Here is a 23606-nt window from a genome sequence, read left to right as displayed (position 1 = left end):
CTATGCTTTCAGGTGTAAGGTTTTGTCTTATCCACCCTGGTTAAAAGACCCTCACACTTATCTTCTCTTACTAACACTGACTTAGCTGATAGCTACTTTATTGAGGGAAAGTGTACTTGCTACGACTGTGATATGTGGTTGTCTCACCAAGCTATTTTAAGATGAATGCAGTGACTGTAAGTCGCTCTGGATAACGTTGTCTGCTGAATGACGTAAATGTTTATGATAATCTTGAATGAAAGACATGTGAGACACTGAACCCTCTCCTCTCTGTCTGCAGATAAAGCAACCAGTCAGCTGCTGCTGGAGACAGACTGGGAGTCCATCCTGCAGATCTGTGATCTCATTCGTCAAGGAGACACACAGTGAGTAGTAGAGTGCCGAGTACACCACGGCCCTGATCAAATACTTAGAATCCTTCCTTCCTTCTGGTAATCACTAGCCTAATCTCTGTGATGGGATAATTGCAGTGGAGAGGTCCTTAAGTGTTTCCGTGACGAGGCCTAGGAAGGAAGGAAGGAAGGAACCATTTGAAAAATAATTGGAACTAGCCCCATGTTTCTCCACACGGTAGAAGTGTGTCTGGTCTGATCAGTCTTTCTCTTCCTGCAGGGCGAAGTATGCCATCGGAGCCATTAAGAAGAAGCTGATGGATAAGAACCCACATGTGGCCCTTTATGGTCTTGAGGTGGGTTACGAGACTGACCAATGCTGCGTGGATCTACGCTGAACCACTCCCCCACTTGTGATGACACAATCATAACCTCCTAGTGCTGCTTTACAGGACGGCTCATCAATTATTCACATTGGGCCATATTCAGATGTTTTGAATAATAAATGCGCGTTAAGGAAATGTTATCCAGATATGTATATACGCCTCGATCACACCGACAGGCGTGATTCCATTTGGATACACCAGAGGTACGTTAGTTTCCAATGGAACGCTGTGTTTGCCTTGCAGCATTGCAGAGGCAGAGCGTTCTGTGTGATGTAGAGGTTGGATTTATGGAACGTAAGCATCAAACTGTATGTGTCGACGGCTCGACAGAAATGGTAGCGAAAAGGGTGAATGTTGAACTTCTGTTGCCCACATATCCAGATGATGCTGCGTAACATTTTGCGTAATCATGCTGTCGGTGTAACCACGGTGACAGGCTAGTTCCATAGTGAAAGGTCTGACGTGAGGCGTAATCAGAAGAATTGGGCCTCTGTGTTGTGAAGTGTGATTGAGTGTTTCTTCCCCCTGTCAGGTGTTGGAGTCAGTGGTGAAGAACTGTGGTCAGACGGTCCATGATGAGGTGGCCTGTAAGACCACCATGGAGGAGCTGAAGGATCTACTGAAGGTGACCCTGTCTTGATTCACCCCCTCTATACCTCCTTCACCCCCTCTACACCTCCTTCACCCCCTCTACACCTCCTTCACCCCCTCTACACCTCCTTCACCCCCTCTACACCTCCTTCACCCCCTCTACACCTCCTTCAGCCCCTCTACACCTCCTTCAGCCCCTCTACACCCCCTTCACCCCCTCTACACCCCCTTCACCCCCTCTACACCTCCTTCACCCCCTCTACACCCCCTTCACCCCCTCTACACCTCCTTAACACCCTCTACACCTCCTTCAGCCCCTCTACCCCTCCTTCAGCCCCTCTACCTCTCCTTCAGCCCCTCTACCTCTCCTTCAGCCCCTCTACCCCTCCTTCAGCCCCTCTACCCCTCCTTCAGCCCCTCTACCTCTCCTTCAGCCCCTCTACACCTTCCTTTCACCCCTGTCATGCGCCATCTTTCTTAGCATCATAGCAGTGAGATACTCTTAATGATCGGCTATGGAAAGCCAACTGACATTTACTCCTGAGGTGCTGACTTGCTGCACCCTCGACAACTACTGTGATTATTATTATTACAACATCAAGAGCCTCTTAAACCAAAAGTTTCAATTGAAACCAACTGAAGCCAAATCATTTTAAGCAGGTTACTCAGGTGTTTCTCTCTCTCACCCTCCCACTCTCCACTTGCTCAGTTCCACTCCAGGGCAGCTCCATTGAGACCTGGATGACCCCGTTCTGATGGGTCATTCCTTAAAACAAGTGGAGTCAGACCTAATGGTGTCACGTCCTTACCTTTACCTCCACTCCTTGTTGTATAGGAGTGTTACTCTAGAGTGAACTAGTCTGCTGCGGTCTTCTACAGGCCTACATCCCATCAATCTCCTTCTTGGGTTACTTCCATTCAGACAGCTCTCATAGGGCCAGTTAAGTTTGTGGTGAGCCAAGAGAATGAAGGGACAGGAAGAGTTATGTGTGTGTGGTGAGCCAAGAGATTGAAGGGACAGGAACAGTTATGTTTGTGGTGAGCCAAGAGATTGAAGGGACAGGAACAGTTATGTTTGTGGTGAGCCAAGAGGATGAAGGGACAGGAAGAGTTATGTTTGTGGTGAGCCAAGAGATTGAAGGGACAGGAACAGTTATGTTTGTGGTGAGCCAAGAGAATGAAGGGACAGGAACAGTTATGTTTGTGGTGAGCCAAGAGAATGAAGGGACAGGAAGAGTTATGTTTGTGGTGAGCCAAGAGATTGAAGGGACAGGAACAGTTATGTTTGTGGTGAGCCAAGAGAATGAAGGGACAGGAACAGTTATGTTTGTGGTGAGCCAAGAGAATGAAGGGACAGGAACATTAATGTTTGTGGTGAGCCAAGAGGATGAAGGGACAGGAACATTAATGTTTGTGGTGAGCCAAGAGGATGAAGGGACAGGAACATTAATGTTTGTGGTGAGCCAAGAGAATGAAGGGACAGGAACAGTTATGTTTGTGGTGAGCCAAGAGAATGAAGGGACAGGAACATTAATGTTTGTGGTGAGCCAAGAGGATGAAGGGACAGGAACATTAATGTTTGTGGTGAGCCAAGAGGATGAAGGGACAGGGACATTAATGTTTGTGGTGAGCCAAGAGGATGAAGGGACAGGAACATTAATGTTTGTGGTGAGCCAAGAGGATGAAGGGACAGGAACATTAATGTTTGTGGTGAGCCAAGAGGATGAAGGGACAGGAACATTAATGTTTGTGGTGAGCCAAGAGATTGAAGGGACAGGAACAGTTCTGTTTGTGGTGAACCAAGAGAATGAAGGGACAGGAACAGTTATGTTTGTGGTGAGCCAAGAGAATGAAGGGACAGGAACAGTTATGTTTGTGGTGAGCCAAGAAAATGAAGGGACAGGAACAGTAATGTTTGTGGTGAGCCAAGAGAATGAAGGGACAGGAAGAGTTATGTTTGTGGTGAGCCAAGAGGATGAAGGGACAGGAACATTAATGTTTGTGGTGAGCCAAGAGGATGAAGGGACAGGAACATTAATGTTTGTGGTGAGCCAAGAGGATGAAGGGACAGGAACATTAATGTTTGTGGTGAGCCAAGAGATTGAAGGGACAGGAACAGTTCTGTTTGTGGTGAACCAAGAGAATGAAGGGACAGGAACAGTTATGTTTGTGGTGAGCCAAGAGAATGAAGGGACAGGAACAGTTATGTGTGTGTGGTGAGCCAAGAGATTGAAGGGACAGGAACAGTTATGTTTGTGGTGAGCCAAGAGATTGAAGGGACAGGAACATTAATGTTTGTGGTGAGCCAAGAGGATGAAGGGACAGGAACATTAATGTGTGTGGTGAGCCAAGAGGATGAAGGGACAGGAACAGTTATGTTTGTGGTGAGCCAAGAGGATGAAGGGACAGGAACAGTTATGTTTGTGGTGAGCCAAGAGATTGAAGGGACAGGAACATTAATGTTTGTGGTGAGCCAAGAGATTGAAGGGACAGGAACAGTTCTGTTTGTGGTGAACCAAGAGAATGAAGGGACAGGAACAGTTATGTTTGTGGTGAGCCAAGAGAATGAAGGGACAGGAACAGTTATGTTTGTGGTGAGCCAAGAGATTGAAGGGACAGGAACATTAATGTTTGTGGTGAGCCAAGAGATTGAAGGGACAGGAACATTAATGTTTGTGGTGAGCCAAGAGGATGAAGGGACATGAACATTAATGTTTGTGGTGAGCCAAGAGGATGAAGGGACATGAACATTAATGTGTGTGGTGAGCCAAGAGGATGAAGGGACAGGAACATTAATGTTTGTGGTGAGCCAAGAGGATGAAGGGACAGGAACAGTTATGTTTGTGCTGAGCCAAGAGAATGAAGGGACAGGAACAGTGATGTTTGTGGTGAGCCAAGAGAATGAAGGGACAGGAACAGTTATGTTTGTGGTGAGCCAAGAGGATGAAGGGACAGGAACATTAATGTTTGTGGTGAGCCAAGAGGATGAAGGGACAGGAAGAGTTATGTTTGTGTGGTGAGCCAAGAGATTGAAGGGACAAGAAGAGTTATGTTTGTGTGGTGAGCCAAGAGATTGAAGGGACAGGAACAGTTATGTTTGTGGTGAGCCAAGAGGATGAAGGGACAGGAAGAGTTATGTTTGTGTGGTGAGCCAAGAGATTGAAGGGACAGGAACAGTTATGTTTGTGGTGAGCCAAGAGGATGAAGGGACAAGAAGAGTTATGTTTGTGTGGTGAGCCAAGAGATTGAAGGGACAGGAAGAGTTATGTTTGTGGTGAGCCAAGAGAATGAAGGGACAGGAAGAGTTATGTTTGTGGTGAGCCAAGAGAATGAAGGGACAGGAACAGTTATGTTTGTGGTGAGCCAAGAGAATGAAGGGACAGGAAGAGTTATGTTTGTGGTGAGCCAAGAGAATGAAGGGACAGGAACAGTTATGTTTGTGCTGAGCCAAGAGAATGAAGGGACAGGAACATTAATGTTTGTGGTGAGCCAAGAGGATGAAGGGACAAGAAGAGTTATGTGTGTGGTGAGCCAAGAGGATGAAGGGACAGGAACAGTTATGTGTGTGGTGAGCCAAGAGGATGAAGGGACAGGAAGAATTATGTTTGTGGTGAGCCAAGAGGATGAAGGGACAGGAACAGTGATGTTTGTGGTGAGCCAAGAGGATGAAGGGACAGGAAGAGTTATGTTTGTGGTGAGCCAAGAGGATGAAGGGACAGGAACAGTGATGTTTGTGGTGAGCCAAGTGGATGAAGGGACAGGAACAGTTATGTTTGTGGTGAGCCAAGAGGATGAAGGGACAGGAAGAGTTATGTTTGTGGTGAGCCAAGAGAATGAAGGGACAGGAAGAGTTATGTGTGTGTGGTGAGCCAAGAGGATGAAGGGACAGGAACAGTGATGTTTGTGGTGAGCCAAGAGGATGAAGGGACAGGAACAGTTATGTTTGTGGTGAGCCAAGAGATTGAAGGGACAGGAACAGTTATGTTTGTGGTGAGCCAAGAGGATGAAGGGACAGAAACAGTTATGTTTGTGGTGAGCCAAGAGGATGAAGGGACAGAAACTACACATTAGAATAATAAAAACATGTTAGCATTTCAATTTAGGTCAGAAAAGGAATGTCTTGGTTTTTATGTCGACTGTCAGTTTTACAAGATACAACTTATTGTGATCTCAGTGTAGAAACTGGGAGTGTTAGGCTGTAGCACTGAAGTACTAATCCAATCACGTGAGGATTTCTTCTGGACGAGGGGGAAGTTCTCCCTAGACACTGATCTTGGGTCAGTTTTGCATCACCCCCCCCCTACTAATGGTTAAGGTTTGGAGTGGGGGAGGGGAAACTGACCCTAGATCTGAACCTAGAGGAAACTTCAGCCCAGAGTGCTCCTTGTGGAAGGAATGCCCTCTCTTTTCTCTGTAGCTCTTGTGGTTGAGTTGGGTAAAGGAGGGAAGCTAAGACTAGGCTGTGACCCAGTCAGCTGACATGGGCTTCGCTTCCCAAATTACACCCTGTTTCCTAGTGCGCTACTTTTGACCAGGGCCCGTATAGGACTCTGGTATAAAGTAGTGCACTATGTAGGGAATAGGGTGCCGTTTGGGACGTAACCATGGCGATCACAGCACACCAGAGCGGCTGTAATAGCACAGCAGACACCTCTCCCTCTGCTCTGATTTCTCCACCGTGTCTAGATAGCAGACGTATTCGTGGTCCCTCTACTACTGAAATCAGCTTCATGGCCAGCTACAGTTTGTACTAGTTTTTACACACACAGTGTGATCTGTCTGGGGGGATATGTCTGAGCCTTGTGCCGCTGACTCCAATCCTTATGACCTTTTCACCCTGCGTCTTAGCCTCATAATCACCCACTGGGGCTGTAGTAAACTGCAGACCTGGGTTCAAATAGGGTTCAAATAGTCTTTCAAACATTTCTGGTGTTTTGCTTAAACCTGTCTGGAGTGCCAGAATCTGCAGGGTTTACCGTTTTCAGACTATTCTATTGGTTGCATTGCTCCAGGTGAGCGAAATCAAGCCTTGATCAAGTCTTTAAAATTATTTTCAAATAGTATTTGAACCCAACCTGGGAGCCGGTCATTCAGTTTTCCACATAGCCTAATGAGTGTAGTTGACACGATTCCTTACAGGACTGTCAATTGTATGTTCTACACAATGCATTTCTATCTGCAATGTTCAGAACAAGATAGATATTTTATGAATAAAACTGAAATCAGTCTATTTTTTTATATTTATTTTATTTAACCAGGCAAGTCAGTTAAGAACAAATTCTTATTTTCAATGATGGCCTAGAGGCAGAACGACAGGGATTCGAACTCACAACCTTTCAGTTACTGGTCCAACGCTCAAACCACTAGGCTACAATGCCGCCCCTATTCTACCTGACAGTTATATCTGTTCTACACAATGCATATCTATCTGATTGTGAATGATATGTTAAGGGTGCACCCTCTTGAACAGTTCATTTGGATACACTATACAGCATGACATTGCAGTCTTTTGATTGGCTCCCCACCCTTGTCAGGTGACCTTCTGTTGACTTCCTGATGGTGATGTCATAGCTTGGTCACACGCTGATTCAGGTCAGACCGACTGAGGGACTTCCCAGCACAAGTCTCTACTCTCTGTGAGAGAACACAGCAAGACAACACTCTGAACATTTAGTCTCTGAAGTGACGTCTGGAATGGGATTATTTAGGGGGGAAAGGACTGAAGGCAAGACAACACTCTGAACATGTAGTGTCTGAAGTGACGTCTGGAATGGGATTATTTAGGGGGGAAAGGACTGAAGGCAAGACAACACTCTGAACATTTAGTCTCTGAAGTGACGTCTGGAATGGGATTATTTAGGGGGGAAAGGACTGAAGGAAACCTTTAAATTTGAAGTATTTCTATAGAGACTTGTTGGTCTGGTAAAACAAGTCTCTCTACCTAGGTTAGAACCGTGATTCAGTCTAGGTGTAGAACCTTGATTCAGTCTAGGTGTAGAACCTTGATTCAGTCTAGGTGTAGAACCGTGATTCAGTCTAGGTGTAGAACCTTGATTCAGTCTAGGTGTAGAACCGTGATTCAGTCTAGGTGTAGAACCTTGATTCAGTCTAGGTGTAGAACCTTGATTCAGTCTAGGTGTATTCATATCATATTATTATAAGTATAGCCTAGTATTATCTTCTATTCTGGAAGAAGGAAGTGTTGTGTTTGTCAGGGGACTTAGGTGCCCAGTTTTTTGTGTGTTTTTTTGCACTTAATATAGAGTAGTGTTTTTAAATGCAGTTTATCTGTCTAAAAGTTGTTCTTGGGAAGTTGTACACAACCACTCACTGAGTACTACAGTGTATCTGTACTGTGAGTACTACAGTGTATCTGTGACTGTAACTCAGTGAGTGGTGATGTACTACAGTGTATCTGTAACTCAGTGAGTGGTGATGTACTACAGTGTATCTGTGACTCAGTGAGTGGTGATGTACTACTGTGTATCTGTGACTGTAACTCAGTGAGTGGTGATGTACTACAGTGTATCTGTGACTCAGTGAGTGGTGATGTACTACAGTGTATCTGTGACTGTAACTCAGTAAGTGGTGATGTACTACAGTGTATATGTGACTGTAACTCAGTGAGTGGTGATGTACTACTGTGTATCTGTGACTGTAACTCAGTGAGTGGTGATGTACTACTGTGTATCTGTGACTGTAACTCAGTGAGTGGTGATGTACTACTGTGTATCTGTGACTGTAACTCAGTGAGTGGTGATGTACTACAGTGTATCTGTAACTCAGTGAGTGGTGATGTACTACAGTGTATCTGTGACTGTAACTCAGTGAGTGGTGATGTACTACAGTGTATATGTGACTGTAACTCAGTGAGTGGTGATGTACTACTGTGTATCTGTGACTCAGTGAGTGGTGATGTACTACAGTGTATATGTGACTGTAACTCAGTGAGTGGTGATGTACTACAGTGTATCTGTGACTGTAACTCAGTGAGTGATGATGTACTACAGTGTATCTGTGACTGTAACTCAGTGAGTGATGATGTACTACAGTGTATCTGTGACTGTAACTCAGTGAGTGGTGATGTACTACAGTGTATCTGTAACTCAGTGAGTGGTGATGTACTACAGTGTATCTGTGACTCAGTGAGTGGTGATGTACTACAGTGTATCTGTGACTGTAACTCAGTGAGTGGTGATGTACTACAGTGTATCTGTGACTCAGTGAGTGGTGATGTACTACAGTGTATCTGTAACTCAGTGAGTGGTGATGTACTACAGTGTATATGTGACTAACTCAGTGAGTGATGATGTACTACAGTGTATCTGTGACTGTAACTCAGTGAGTGGTGATGTACTACAGTGTATCTGTAACTCAGTGAGTGGTGATGTACTACAGTGTATATGTGACTGTAACTCAGTGAGTGATGATGTACTACAGTGTATCTGTAACTCAGTGAGTGGTGATGTACTACAGTGTATCTGTAACTCAGTGAGTGGTGATGTACTACAGTGTATCTGTAACTCAGTGAGTGGTGATGTACTACTGTGTATCTGTAACTCAGTGAGTGGTGATGTACTACAGTGTATATGTGACTGTAACTCAGTGAGTGGTGATGTACTACAGTGTATCTGTGACTAACTCGGTGAGTGGTGATGTACTACAGTGTATCTGTGACTCAGTGAGTGGTGATGTACTACAGTGTATCTGTAACTCAGTGAGTGGTGATGTACTACAGTGTATCTGTGACTAACTCAGTGAGTGGTGATGTACTACTGTGTATCTGTGACTGTAACTCAGTGAGTGGTGATGTACTACAGTGTATCTGTGACTGTAACTCAATGAGTGGTGATGTACTACTGTGTATCTGTGACTGTAACTCAGTGAGTGGTGATGTACTACTGTGTATCTGTGACTGTAACTCAGTGAGTGGTGATGTACTACTGTGTATCTGTGACTAACTCGGTGAGTGGTGATGTACTACAGTGTATCTGTGACTAACTCAGTGAGTTATGTATTGCCCCTTGAAACAGACGGAGCCCAACGTGAGGAATAAGATCCTTTACCTGATCCAGGCCTGGGCCCACGCCTTCCGCAACGAGCCCAAATACAAGGTGGTTCAGGACACGTACCAGATCATGAAGGTGGAGGGTAAGTCAGATCCCAGATCAGCCCCTAGCCCCCTAGACACTCCTGAAGACCTGAGAAGATTGGCTCGGTGGAGGAAACATAGTGGCAGCTGTCATCCCTTCCTCTCAGGTGTCCTCAGGTTTTCCATAGGGTCTGGAGGTTGGCTATGATCTGGGATTCAGACACAGTCACTAACACACAGTAAAACAGAACAGAGTCACAGTAAATATTGATCTTGTATTAAAAAAGCTTTATCCTGTATTGTTGGACATCTTGTATCTCCTGTTCCAGGTCACGTGTTTCCAGAGTTCAAGGAGAGTGACGCCATGTTTGCTGCAGAGAGAGTAAGAGTCTTCCTCTCACTGATGTTGTTCTGGTTCGATACATCCTTACTACTGAATGTTCTCAGCTTGTTAGGAGGACCTCTAATGTCTCTCTCTCTCTCTCTCTCTCTCTGTGTGTTCAGGCTCCAGATTGGGTGGATGCGGAGGAGTGTCATCGCTGCCGGGTTCAGTTTGGAGTGATGACTAGAAAGGTAAGGTAGCATGGCAGACTAGCAGAATGACAGAATGGCAGACTGGCAGGAGGGAGGGAGGGAGGACGGACTGGCGGGAGGGAGGGAGGGAGGACGGACTGGCGGGAGGGAGGGAGGGAGGACGGACGGGAGGGAGGGAGGGAGGACGGACTGGCGGGAGGGAGGGAGGACGGACTGGCGGGAGGGAGGGAGGACGGACTGGCGGGAGGGAGGGAGGACGGACTGGCGGGAGGGAGGGAGGGAGGACGGACTGGCGGGAGGGAGGGAGGACGGACTGGAGGGAGGGAGGACGGACTGGCGGGAGGGAGGGAGGACTGGCGGGAGGGAGGGAGGGAGGACGGACTGGCGGGAGGGAGGGAGGACGGACTGGCGGGAGGGAGGGAGGACGGACTGGCGGGAGGGAGGGAGGACGGACTGGCGGGAGGGAGGACGGACTGGCGGGAGGGAGGACGGACTGGCGGGAGGGAGGGAGGGAGGACGGACTGGCGGGAGGGAGGGAGGACGGACGGACTGGCGGGAGGGAGGGAGGACGGACGGACTGGCGGGAGGGAGGACGGACGGACTGGCGGGAGGGAGGGCGGACGGACTGGCGGGGGGGAGGGAGGGAGGATGGACTGGCGGGGGGGAGGACGGACTGGCGGGAGGGGAGGACGGACGGACTGTCTGTCTGACTTTCTCTCCCTCCTGTTGCAGCACCACTGTAGAGCCTGTGGTCAGATCTTCTGTCTGTCTGACATTCTCTTCCTCCTGTTGCAGCACCACTGTAGAGCCTGTGGTCAGATCTTCTGTCTGTCTGACATTCTCTCCCTCCTGTTGCAGCACCACTGTAGAGCCTGTGGTCAGATCTTCTGTCTGTCTGACATTCTCTCCCTCCTGTTACAGCACCACTGTAGAGCCTGTGGTCAGATCTTCTGTCTGTCTGACATTCTCTCCCTCCTGTTGCAGCACAACTGTAGAGCCTGTGGTCAGATCTTCTGTCTGTCTGACATTCTCTCCCTCCTGTTGCAGCACCACTGTAGAGCCTGTGGTCAGATCTTCTGTCTGTCTGACATTCTCTCCCTCCTGTTACAGCACCACTGTAGAGCCTGTGGTCAGATCTTCTGTCTGTCTGACATTCTCTCCCTCCTGTTACAGCACCACTGTAGAGCCTGTGGTCAGATCTTCTGTGGGAAGTGTTCCTCCAAGTACTCCACCATCCCCAAGTTTGGCATCGAGAAGGAAGTGCGTGTGTGTGAGCCCTGCCACGAGCTGCTCAACAAGTGAGTTTCTGGGAGGGAGAGAGTTAACGAGAGAGTTAGTGAGTTAACGAGAGAGTTAGTGAGTTAACGAGAGAGTTAGTGAGTTAACGAGAGAGGTAGTGAGTTAACGAGAGAGTTAGTGAGTTAACGAGAGAGTTAGTGAGTTATCGGGCTAGAGAGAGAGTTAGTGAGTTATCGGGCTAGAGAGAGAGTTAGTGAGTTATCGGGCTAGAGAGAGAGTTAGTGAGTTATCGGGCTAGAGAGAGAGTTAGTGAGATATCGGGCTAGAGAGAGAGTTAGTGAGTTATCGGGCTAGAGAGAGAGTTAGTGAGTTATCGGGCTAGAGAGAGAGTTAGTGAGTTATCGGGCTAGTGAGAGAGTTAGTGAGTTATCGGGCTAGAGAGAGAGTTAGTGAGTTATCGGGCTAGAGAGAGAGTTAGTGAGAGAGTTATCGGGCTAGAGAGAGAGTTAGTGAGTTATCGGGCTAGAGAGAGAGTTAGTGAGTTATCGGGCTAGAGAGAGAGTTAGTGAGAGAGTTATCGGGCTAGAGAGAGAGTTAGTGAGTTATCGGGCTAGAGAGAGAGTTAGTGAGTTATCGGGCTAGAGAGAGAGTTAGTGAGAGAGTTATCGGGCTAGAGAGAGTGAGAGAGTTATCGGGCTAGAGAGAGAGAGTTAGTGAGTTATCGGGCTAGTGAGAGAGTTAGTGAGTTATCGGGCTAGTGAGAGAGTTAGTGAGTTATCGGGCTAGAGAGAGAGTTAGTGAGTTATCGGGCTAGAGAGAGAGTTAGTGAGTTATCGGGCTAGAGAGAGAGGCTCAGTCAAAACCACCCTCAATTCCATTTCATCAGCCTGTATATTTAAAATGTCCCACTTCAGCCTTCATAGAGCATTTCATCAGCCTGTAGAAGTTGTTGTTCTAGTGGTATAATTCCATGTGGTGGGTAGGTACAGTTAACGAATGATCTGTATGGATACTTGTGATCTTCTACTGTAAATACCATTCTGCTGCTCAGTTCCCAGTCGGTTTCCTGTTTCCATCCAGTTTATTGTCCATGTCCAACAACCTCTGACTCACCAAGTTGTGTGTCTGACCCCTGACCTCCCTTCTGACCCCTCTCCTCACCAGCCACCCTTCCCTCTCTCCCCCGCCTAGGAAAGCTGAAGGGGGTAAACCGGTCGGGACATCCACGTCCGTGGCCCCAGGCCCGGCAGAGCTGCCCCCAGAGTACCTGACCAGCCCCCTGTCCCAGCAGTCTCAGGTAGTGGTCCAGGAAACAGTAAGTGAATGTATGGCCTGAGAGACGACCCCCCCTGGTGGTGATAGCCAGGGTCAAGGTGTCTACGTCCCAAATGGCACCCCTACATAGTGCACTACTTTGGGCTGTGACCACCAGAGCTCTATGGTAGTGCACTACTTTGGGCTGTGACCACCAGAGCTCTATGGTAGTGCACTACTTTGGGCTGTGACCACCAGAGCTCTACGGTAGTGCACTACTTTGGGCTGTGACCTCCAGAGCTCTATGGTAGTGCACTACTTTGGGCTGTGACCTCCAGAGCTCTATGGTAGTGCACTACTTTGGGCTGTGACCTCCAGAGCTCTATGGTAGTGCACTACTTTGGGCTGTGACCACCAGAGCTCTTTGGTAGTGCACTACTTTGGGCTGTGACCTCCAGAGCTCTATGGTAGTGCACTACTTTGGGCTGTGACCACCAGAGCTCTATGGTAGTGCACTACTTTGGGCTGTGACCACCAGAGCTCTATGGTAGTGCACTACATAGGGAGTAGGGTTTCATTTCAAGTGCAGACCCAGACAGTCTCATCCTCCCCCAATAGAGATGATGTATGGGGATCAGTTTAACATGCCATAAACTACAACATGGGAGTTGTAGTTCAATTCGCTTTTTTTGGTGGGGGGTTGTAGTTTGACGTGGTAAAATGATTCCCAATGATCACCAATCATCTCCCTCCCCCGTTCGAACACACAGAAAACAAGTCTTTGTTATTAGCTTCTTATAAGGCCCACCTGCTGTCTCCCGTTTGTCTTTGTCCTAACTCTCCCTCCCCCCCTCGAACACACAGAAAACAAGTCTTTGTTATTAGCTTCTTATAAAGCCCACCTGCTGTCTCCCGTTTGTCTTTGTCCTAACTCTCCCTCCCCCCCTCGAACACACAGAAAACAAGTCTTTGTTATTAGAGTCTTATCAGGCCCACCTGCTGTCTCCCGTTTGTCTTTGTCCTAACTCTCCCCGCCTCCTTGACCGCGGTGGGGTTCCAGGTTGTCTGGGTTTGCAGTGAGGCTGCTCCTCAATTCATGCCCCTTGGTTGGAGAGCGAGGCGGCAGCAGTGTTCCCTTCCCTCTGATGATCAGATCTCACAACGTCTGTCGGACTGTTTTCAAGTTAACCATCAATCCTGGAACTGCAACAATATGATAAAAAGTAATATTGTGAGAAGTGAAGCACAACTGCATTGAAGACCACCTGGAACGCAGCCATTGGCTTATTACCCAATGCCCACCCTGCTTTACCTTCCCTGGTGTTTCTCCTCTAACCTTCCCTTCCCTGGTCCACTCTCCTCCCTGGCCCTTTCCCCTGGGGGCCTCCCTGTTCCTCCCTGGTCCTCTCTCCTCCCTGGTCCTCTCTCCTCCCTGGCCCTCTCCCCTCCGGGCCTCCCTCCCCTGTGGGTTTCATCTCTCTTCCCTGTCTCACCAGGTGCCCCCCAAACGGGACGAGGCGGCCCTGCAGGAGGAGGAGGAGCTTCAGCTGGCCATCGCCCTATCACAGAGCGAGGCTGAGGAGAAGGAGAGGATGGTGGGTAGTGCTGTATATAAATCATGGGACTGTAGCTCCACAGTGGGAATGGAAAGACACTGATACATGTTGTGTGTCTACAGAGACAGAAGAACTCGTACGGGGTCTACCCCAAAGCTGACCCCGCCCCAGTCACCTCCTCAGCCCCGCCCGTCAACTCACTCTACTCCTCTCCTGTGGTAAGACTTACTCTCATCCACTCCCTCCATCCTCTCTCTCTCTCTCTCTATAGATGTACTCTGTGTTCACACCATCCTCTTTCTCTCTAGATGTACTCTGTGTTCACACCATCCTCTCTCTCTATAGATGTTCTCTGTGTTCACACCATCCTCTCTCTCTATAGATGTTCTCTGTGTTCACACCATCCTCTCTCTCTATAGATGTACTCTGTGTTCACACCATCCTCTCTCTCTATAGATGTACTCTGTGTTCACACCATCCTCTCTCTCTCTAGATGTACTCTGTGTTCACACCATCCTCTCTCTCTATAGATGTACTCTGTGTTCACACCATCCTCTCTCTCTAGATGTACTCTGTGTTCACACCATCCTCTCTCTATATAGATGTACTCTGTGTTCACACCATCCTCTCTCTCTATAGATGTACTCTGTGTTCACACCATCCTCTCTCTCTATAGATGTACTCTGTGTTAACACCATCCTCTCTCTCTCTATAGATGTACTCTGTGTTCACACCATCCTCTCTCTCTATAGATGTACTCTGTGTTAACACCATCCTCTCTCTCTCTATAGATGTACTCTGTGTTCACACCATCCTCTCTCTCTATAGATGTACTCTGTGTTAACACCATCCTCTCTCTCTCTATAGATGTACTCTGTGTTCACACCATCCTCTCTCTCTCTAGATGTTCTCTGTGTTCACACCATCCTCTCTCTCTATAGATGTACTCTGTGTTAACACCATCCTCTCTCTCTCTATAGATGTACTCTGTGTTCACACCATCCTCTCTCTCTATAGATGTACTCTGTGTTAACACCATCCTCTCTCTCTATAGATGTACTCTGTGTTCACACCATCCTCTCTCTCTATAGATGTACTCTGTGTTCACACCATCCTCTCTCTCTATAGATGTACTCTGTGTTCACACCATCCTCTCTCTCTATAGATGTACTCTGTGTTCACACCATCCTCTCTCTCTATAGATGTACTCTGTGTTCACACCATCCTCTCTCTCTATAGATGTACTCTGTGTTCACACCATCCTCTCTCTCTATAGATGTACTCTGTGTTAACACCATCCTCTCTCTCTATAGATGTACTCTGTGTTAACACCATCCTCTCTCTCTCTAGATGTACTCTGTTTTCTTCTCTAACTGGTACACTATGACGTCTCCATATTATACTGAACTGCTGCACATCTTTTTTGTCTAAATATTTCTTTCGACCCCTAAGTCATCTTTTACAATAACCACCTAGTTGGTCAAGAGGTGAATGAGACATGTACTCTGTCTGTATGTGTTGTTATGGTAACGTGTATATTCAAGTACCACTATTCACCTGTAATTACTATGCTGGGGGCCCATGCACCTGTAATTACTATTCCGGGGGCCCATGCACCTGTAATTACTATGCCGGGGGCCCATACACCTGTAATTACTATGCCGGGGGCCCATACACCTGTAATTACTATGCCGGGGGCCCATACACCTGTAATTACTATGCCGGGGGCCCATACACCTGTAATTACTATGCCGGGGGCCCATACACCTGTAATTACTATGCCGGGGGCCCATACACCTGTAATTACTATGCCGGGGGCCCATGCACCTGTAATTACTATGCAGGGGGCCCATGCACCTGTAATTACTATGCCGGGGGCCCATGCACCTGTAATTACTATGCCGGGGGCCCATGCACCTGTATTTACTATGCCGGGGGCCCATGCACCTGTAATTACTATGCCGGGGGCCCATGCACCTGTAATTACTATGCCGGGGGCCCATGCACCTGTAATTACTATGCCGGGGGCCCATGCACCTGTAATTACTATGCCGGAACTTAACCATGTATGGGCTCTGTTGTGATGTATAATGTGTGTGTTCTCCACAGAACTCCTCTGCTCCCTCAGCTGAAGATGTCGACCCTGAGGTAAGACACATGTCAACTCTGACACTCTTGAGCTGTCCCTGAGCTGTCTCTGAGCTGTCTCTGAGCTGTCTACTGAGCTGTCTACTGAGCTGTCTCTGAGCTGTCTACTGAGCTGTCTACTGAGCTGTCTCTGTGCTGTCTCTGAGCTGTCTACTGAGCTGTCTACTGAGCTGTCTCTGAGCTGTCTACTGAGCTGTCTCTGAGCTGTCTCTGAGCTGTCTACTGAGCTGTCTACTGTGCTGTCTACTGTGCTGTCTACTGAGCTGTCTACTGAGCTGTCTACTGAGCTGTCTCTGAGCTGTCTCTGAGCTGTCTACTGAGCTGTCTACTGAGCTGTCTCTGTGCTGTCTACTGAGCTGTTTACTGAGCTGTCTCTGAGCTGTCTCTGAGCTGTCTCCTGAGCTGTCTCCTGAGCTGTCTCCTGAGCTGTCTCCTGAGCTGTCTCCTGAGCTGTCTACTGAGCTGTCTACTGAGCTGTCTACTGAGCTGTCTACTGAGCTGTCTACTGAGCTGTCTACTGAGCTGTCTCTGAGCTGTCTCTGTGCTGTCTATGTGCTGTCTAGAATTAAACCTATGTCTCATTTGATATGGTTACATTTACAGCTCAGACTGCACTATAGTGTAAATGAACTATATACTGGGGTGAGTTTCCCAGAAACATAAAGGTGATTACTAGATCACTGGTTGTCCATTGCCCACCTATGGATGTATGATCTTACTGCTAAAGACGATCTTTATGTGTTTGGGAAACTGGTCCCGGGTCAGTATGTCTAGTCATGTTTTGGTTGAGAGGACAATCCTGAACTATAATGGTCTTCTCTCCAGCTGGCTCGCTACCTGAACAGAACGTACTGGGAGAAGAAACAGGAAGAGGCACGCAAGAGTCCCACCCCCTCTGCCCCTGCCCCCGTACCATTGGCTACTGAGCCCCTGCCAATCAGCCAGCCCCAGCCAGTGGAAACGGTCGCACCACTCCCAGCACAAGTCGTCATGGCCCCGCCTCCAGTCAACATAGTGGAGGTGAGTTGTACACTGCTGTGTTATGGGAGATGGAAGACAAACGGATGTTCTTAGTTGTTCAGGTGAATATTCATGCATAGCAGCCCCGCCTCCAGTCAACATAGTGGAGGTGAGTTGTACACTGCTGTGTTATGAGAGATGGAAGACAAACGGATGTTCTTAGTTGTTCAGGTGAATATTCATGCATAGCAGCAGAGAAATAGATTTAGATTAGAAATGACTACATGCTCTTTGTCATTAGCTGTTTGTTCCTGCTGATTGACTTTCCCTCCTCTCCTTTCTCTTCCCCCCGTCTTTCCTTTCTCCTCTCCTCTTCCTCGCTTTCTCCTCTCCTCTTCCTCGCTTTCTCCTCTCCTCTTCCTCCCTTTCTCCTCTCCTCTTCCTCGCTTTCTCCTCTCCTCTTCCTCGCTTTCTCCTCTCCTCTTCCTCCCTTTCTCCTCTCCTCTTCCTCGCTTTCTCCTCTCCTCTTCCTCGCTTTCTCCTCTCCTCTTCCTCCCTTTCTCCTCTCCTCTTCCTCGCTTTCTCCTCTCCTCTTCCTCGCTTTCTCCTCTCCTCTTCCTCCCTTTCTCCTCTCCTCTTCCTCGCTTTCTCCTCTCCTCTTCCTCCCTTTCTCCTCTCCTCTTCCTCCCTTTCTCCTCTCCTCTTCCTCCCTTTCTCCTCTCCTCTTCCTCCCTTTCTCCTCTCCTCTTCCTCCCTTTCTCCTCTCCTCTTCCTCCCTTTCTCCTCTCCTCTTCCTCCCTTTCTCCTCTCCTCTTCCTCCCTTTCGCCTCTCCTCTTCCTCCCTTTCTCCTCTCCTCTTCCTCCCTTTCTCCTCTCCTCTTCCTCCCTTTCTCCTCTTCCTCCCTTTCTCCTCTCCTCTCTTCCTCCCTTTCTCCTCTTTCTCCCTTTCTCCTCTTCCTCCCTTTCGCCTCTCTTCCTCCCTTTCTCCTCTCCTCATCCTCCCTTTCTCCTCTCCTCTTCCTCCCTTTCTCCTCTCCCCTCTCTTCTTCCCCACCCCCAGCAGCAGTATCAGAACGGTGAGTCGGAGGAGAACCACGATGCGTTCCTGAAGGCTCTGCAGAACGCGGTCACCACCTTCCTGAATCGTATGAAGAGTAACCACATGCGTGGTCGCAGCATCACCAACGACAGCGCCGTGCTCTCCCTCTTCCAGTCCATCAACACCATGCACCCCCAGCTACTGGACATCCTCAATCAGCTGGACGAGAAGAGACGTGAGTTAGGGGGAGATTTGGTTCTGAGTGTGTGTGGGGGGGGGTGGTTCTGTGTGTGTGTGGGGGGGGTGGTTCTGTGTGTGTGTGGGGGGGGTGGTTCTGTGTGTGTGTGTGGGGGGGTGGTTCTGAGTGTGTGTGTGGGGGGGTGGTTCTGAGTGTGTGTGTGGGGGGGTGGTTCTGAGTGTGTGTGTGTGTGGGGGGGTGGTTCTGAGTGTGTGTGTGGGGGGGGGTGGTTCTGAGTGTGTGTGTATGGGGGGGTGGTTCTGAGTGTGTGTGGGGGGGGGGTGGTTCTGAGTGTGTGTGTGTGGGGGGGGGTGGTTCTGAGTGTGTGTGTGTGTGGGGGGGTGGTTCTGAGTGTGTGTGTGTGGGGGGGGGTGGTTCTGAGTGTGTGTGTGGGGGGGGGTGGTTCTGAGTGTGTGTGTGTGGGGGGGTGGTTCTGAGTGTGTGTGTGTGGGGGGGTGGTTCTGAGTGTGTGTGTGTGGGGGGGGTGGTTCTGAGTGTGTGTGTGTGGGGGGGTGGTTCTGAGTGTGTGTGTGGGGGGTGGTTCTGAGTGTGTGGGGGGGGGTGGTTCTGAGTGTGTGTGTGTGGGGGGGTGGTTCTGAGTGTGTGTGTGGGGGGGGGGTGGTTCTGAGTGTGTGTGTGGGGGGGGGGTGGTTCTGAGTGTGTGTGTGTGGGGGGGTGGTTCTGAGTGTGTGTGTGTGGGGGGGTGGTTCTGAGTGTGTGTGTGTGGGGGGGGGGGGGGGTGGTTCTGAGTGTGTGTGTGTGGGGGGGGTGGTTCTGAGTGTGTGTGTGTGGGGGGGGGTGGTTCTGAGTGTGTGTGTGTGGGGGGTGGTTCTGAGTGTGTGTGTGGGGGGGGTGGTTCTGAGTGTGTGTGTGTGGGGGGGGTGGTTCTGAGTGTGTGTGTGTGGGGGGGGTGGTTCTGAGTGTGTGTGTGTGTGGGGGGTGGTTCTGAGTGTGTGTGTGTGGGGGGTGGTTCTGTGTGTGTGTGTGTGTGTGTGTGGGGGGGGTGGTTCTGTGTGTGTGTGTGTGTGTGTGGGGGGGGTGGTTCTGAGTGTGTGTGTGTGACTTTGTTTCAGTGTTTGTTTATGTAAGAGAGATTCTCTGAAGCCGGGATTCAATCTGATCGCGCTTTGTCTGCAATGTATGTTTTAAACACTACGTTCCCATGTGTGGAGACCACATTCACTGTAAACAATATGTCTCAATCAGGAATATCCTATCAATGGCATATTGTCCAAATCTGGGATTGGATTCAATCCCGACCTCACTCTTGCTCAAACCGTGAGCATGTCTGTCTGCTTGTTGGTTTACCATGTTTGTTGTCTTGGTCCTGTACAGTTTAACCACTGTCTAACTAAACATCTCCATGTCTGTCTGCTTGTTGGTTTACCATGTTTGTTGTCTTGGTCCTGTACAGTTTAACCACTGTCTAACTAAACATCTCCATGTCTGTCTGCTTGTTGGTTTACCATGTTTGTTGTGTTGGTCCTGTACAGTTTAACCACTGTCTAACTAAACATCTCCATGTCTGTCTGCTTGTTGGTTTACCATGTTTGTTGTCTTGGTCCTGTACAGTTTAACCACTAACTAAACATCTCCATGTCTGTCTGCTTGTTGGTTAGTCTTGTTTGTTGTCTTGGTCCTGTACAGTTTAACCACTGTCTAACTAAACATCTCCATGTCTGTCTGCTTGTTGGTTTACCATGTTTGTTGTCTTGGTCCTGTACAGTTTAACCACTGTCTAACTAAACATCTCCATGTCTGTCTGCTTGTTGGTTTACCATGTTTGTTGTGTTGGTCCTGTACAGTTTAACCACTGTCTAACTAAACATCTCCATGTCTGTCTGCTTGGTGGTTTACCATGTTTGTTGTCTTGGTCCTGTACAGTCTAACCACTGTCGAAACATCTCCATGTCTGTCTGCTTGTTGGTTTACCATGTTTGTTGTCTTGGTCCTGTACAGTCTAACCACTGTCGAAACATCTCCATGTCTGTCTGCTTGTTGGTTTACCATGTTTGTTGTCTTGGTCCTGTACAGTTTAACCACTAACTAAACATCTCCATGTCTGTCTGCTTGTTGGTTTACCATGTTTGTTGTGTTGGTCCTGTACAGTTTAACCACTGTCTAACTAAACATCTCCATGTCTGTCTGCTTGTTGGTTTACCATGTTTGTTGTGTTGGTCCTGTACAGTTTAACCACTGTCTAACTAAACATCTCCATGTCTGTCTGCTTGTTGGTTTACCATGTTTGTTGTGTTGGTCCTGTACAGTTTAACCACTAACTAAACATCTCCATGTCTGTCTGCTTGTTGGTTTACCATGTTTGTTGTCTTGGTCCTGTACAGTCTAACCACTGTCGAAACATCTCCATGTCTGTCTGCTTGTTGGTTTACCATGTTTGTTGTCTTGGTCCTGTACAGTTTAACCACTAACTAAACATCTCCATGTCTGTCTGCTTGTTGGTTTACCATGTTTGTTGTGTTGGTCCTGTACAGTTTAACCACTGTCTAACTAAACATCTCCATGTCTGTCTGCTTGTTGGTTTACCATGTTTGTTGTCTTGGTCCTGTACAGTTTAACCACTGTCTAACTAAACATCTCCATGTCTGTCTGCTTGTTGGTTTACCATGTTTGTTGTGTTGGTCCTGTACAGTTTAACCACTGTCTAACTAAACATCTCCATGTCTGTCTGCTTGTTGGTTAGTCTTGTTTGTTGTCTTGGTCCTGTACAGTTTAACCACTGTCTAACTAAACATCTCCATGTCTGTCTGCTTGTTGGTTTACCATGTTTGTTGTGTTGGTCCTGTACAGTTTAACCACTAACTAAACATCTCCATGTCTGTCTGCTTGTTGGTTTACCATGTTTGTTGTCTTGGTCCTGTACAGTTTAACCACTGTCTAACTAAACATCTCCATGTCTGTCTGCTTGTTGGTTTACCATGTTTGTTGTCTTGGTCCTGTACAGTTTAACCACTAACTAAACATCTCCATGTCTGTCTGCTTGTTGGTTTACCATGTTTGTTGTGTTGGTCCTGTACAGTTTATCCACTGTCTAACTAAACATCTCCATGTCTGTCTGCTTGTTGGTTTACCATGTTTGTTGTCTTGGTCCTGTACAGTTTAACCACTAACTAAACATCTCCATGTCTGTCTGCTTGTTGGTTTACCATGTTTGTTGTGTTGGTCCTGTACAGTTTAACCACTGTCTAACTAAACATCTCCATGTCTGTCTGCTTGTTGGTTTACCATGTTTGTTGTGTTGGTCCTGTACAGTTTAACCACTGTCTAACTAAACATCTCCATGTCTGTCTGCTTGTTGGTTTACCATGTTTGTTGTGTTGGTCCTGTACAGTCTAACCACTGTCTAACTAAACATCTCCATGTCTGTCTGCCAGTGTACTACGAGGGTCTGCAGGACAAGCTGGCCCAGGTGCGTGATGCGAGAGCCGCCCTGAACGCCCTACGAGACGAGCACAGAGAGAAGCTGCGTCGTGCTGCCGAGGAGGCGGAGAGACAGAGACAGATTCAGCTGGCCCAGAAACTAGAGATCATGAGACAGAAGAAACAGGTAACAGAACTGGGGAACAACAGGACTGGGAGTCTGTTTAGGAGGGGTGCTATGTTATAGATAATAACAGGGCTGGGAGTCTGTTTAGGAGGGGTGCTATGTTATAATAACAGGGCTGGGAGTCTGTTTAGGAGGGGTGCTATGTTATAGATAATAACAGGGCTGGGAGTCTGTTTAGGAGGGGTGCTATGTTATAATAACAGGGCTGGGAGTCTGTTTAGGAGGGGTGCTATGTTATAGATAATAACAGGTGACAGACTGGGGAACAACAGGACTGGGAGTCTGTTTAGGAGGGGTGCTATGTTATAATAACAGGGCTGGGAGTCTGTTTAGGAGGGATGCTATGTTATAGATAATAACAGGTGACAGACTGGGGAACAACAGGACTGGGAGTCTGTTTAGGAGGGGTGCTATGTTATAATAACAGGGCTGGGAGTCTGTTTAGGAGGGGTGCTATGTTATAATAACAGGTGACAGACTGGGGAACAACAGGGCTGGGAGTCTGTTTAGGAAAGGTGCTATGTTATAATAACAGGGCTGGGAGTCTGTTTAGGAGGGGTGCTATGTTATAGATAATAACAGGGCTATGAGTCTGTTTAGGAGGGGTGCTATGTTATAATAACAGGGCTGGGAGTCTGTTTAGGAGAGGTGCTGTGTTAAAGATAATAACAGGTGACAGACTGGGGAACAACAGGGCTGGGAGTCTGTTTAGGAGAGGTGCTATGTTATAGATAAAACAGGACTGGGAGTCTGTTTAGGAGGGGTGCTATGTTATAATAACAGGTGACAGACTGGGGAACAACAGGACTGGGAGTCTGTTTAGGAAAGGTGCTATGTTATAGATAACAACAGGACTGGGAGTCTGTTTAGGAGGGGTGCTATGTTATAATAACAGGTGACAGACTGGGGAACAACAGGACTGGGAGTCTGTTTAGGAGGGGTGCTATGTTATAGATAATAACAGGTGACAGACTGGGGAACAACAGGGCTGGGAGTCTGTTTAGGAGGGGTGCTGTGTTATAATAACAGGTGACAGACTGGGGAACAACAGGGCTGGGAGTCTGTTTAGGAGGGGTGCTGTGTTATAATAACAGGTGACAGACTGGGGAACAACAGGACTGGGAGTCTGTTTAGGAGGGGTGCTGTGTTATAATAACAGGTGACAGACTGGGGAACAACAGGGCTGGGAGTCTGTTTAGGAGGGGTGCTATGTTATAGATAATAACAGGGCTGGGAGTCTGTTTAGGAGAGGTGCTATGTTATAATAACAGGGCTGGGAGTCTGTTTAGGAGGGGTGCTGTGTTATAATAACAGTTGACAGAATGGGGAACAACAGGGCTGGGAGTCTGTTTAGGAGGGGTGCTGTGTTATAATAACAGGGCTGGGAGTCTGTTCAGGAGGGGTGCTATGTTATAATAACAGGTGACAGACTGGGGAACAACAGGGCTGGGAGTCTGTTTAGGAGGGGTGCTATGTTATAGATAATAACAGGGCTGGGAGTCTGTTTAGGAGAGGTGCTATGTTATAATAACAGGGCTGGGAGTCTGTTTAGGAGGGGTGCTATGTTATAATAACAGGTGACAGACTGGGGAACAACAGGGCTGGGAGTCTGTTTAGGAGGGGTGCTATGTTATAGATAATAACAGGGCTGGGAGTCTGTTTAGGAGGGGTG

General features: G+C 48.1%; 1 protein-coding gene across 7 annotated transcripts in view; it reads left to right on the top strand.

Moving 5' to 3' along the window:
- LOC139365213 (hepatocyte growth factor-regulated tyrosine kinase substrate-like) overlaps positions 1-23606 on the top strand; it is a 40251-nt gene that overhangs the window by 1343 nt on the left and 15302 nt on the right. For 2 of the 7 annotated variants that reach the window (XM_071102696.1, XM_071102695.1), the window contains exons 2-15: positions 281-365; positions 613-688; positions 1251-1343; positions 9343-9460; positions 9731-9783; positions 9906-9974; positions 11109-11233; positions 12366-12471; positions 13925-14023; positions 14107-14202; positions 16094-16132; positions 16958-17152; positions 18156-18366; positions 21762-21934. In XM_071102696.1, the coding sequence (XP_070958797.1) occupies positions 281-365; positions 613-688; positions 1251-1343; positions 9343-9460; positions 9731-9783; positions 9906-9974; positions 11109-11233; positions 12366-12471; positions 13925-14023; positions 14107-14202; positions 16094-16132; positions 16958-17152; positions 18156-18366; positions 21762-21934 (1538 nt within the window). Of the gene's footprint in view, positions 1-280; positions 366-612; positions 689-1250; positions 1344-9342; positions 9461-9730; positions 9784-9905; positions 9975-11108; positions 11234-12365; positions 12490-13924; positions 14024-14106; positions 14203-16093; positions 16133-16957; positions 17153-18152; positions 18367-21761; positions 21935-23606 lie in introns of all 7 variants that reach the window. The other 5 variants (XM_071102694.1, XM_071102693.1, XM_071102691.1 and 2 more) reach the window with 3 other exon arrangements.

This window comes from Oncorhynchus clarkii, chromosome 13 (assembly GCF_045791955.1).
Source record: "Oncorhynchus clarkii lewisi isolate Uvic-CL-2024 chromosome 13, UVic_Ocla_1.0, whole genome shotgun sequence".
NCBI classification, from domain to species: domain Eukaryota; kingdom Metazoa; phylum Chordata; class Actinopteri; order Salmoniformes; family Salmonidae; genus Oncorhynchus; species Oncorhynchus clarkii.
The sequence above is the reverse complement of the archived record's forward strand: the minus strand, read 5'-3'. Positions and strand labels throughout refer to the sequence as shown.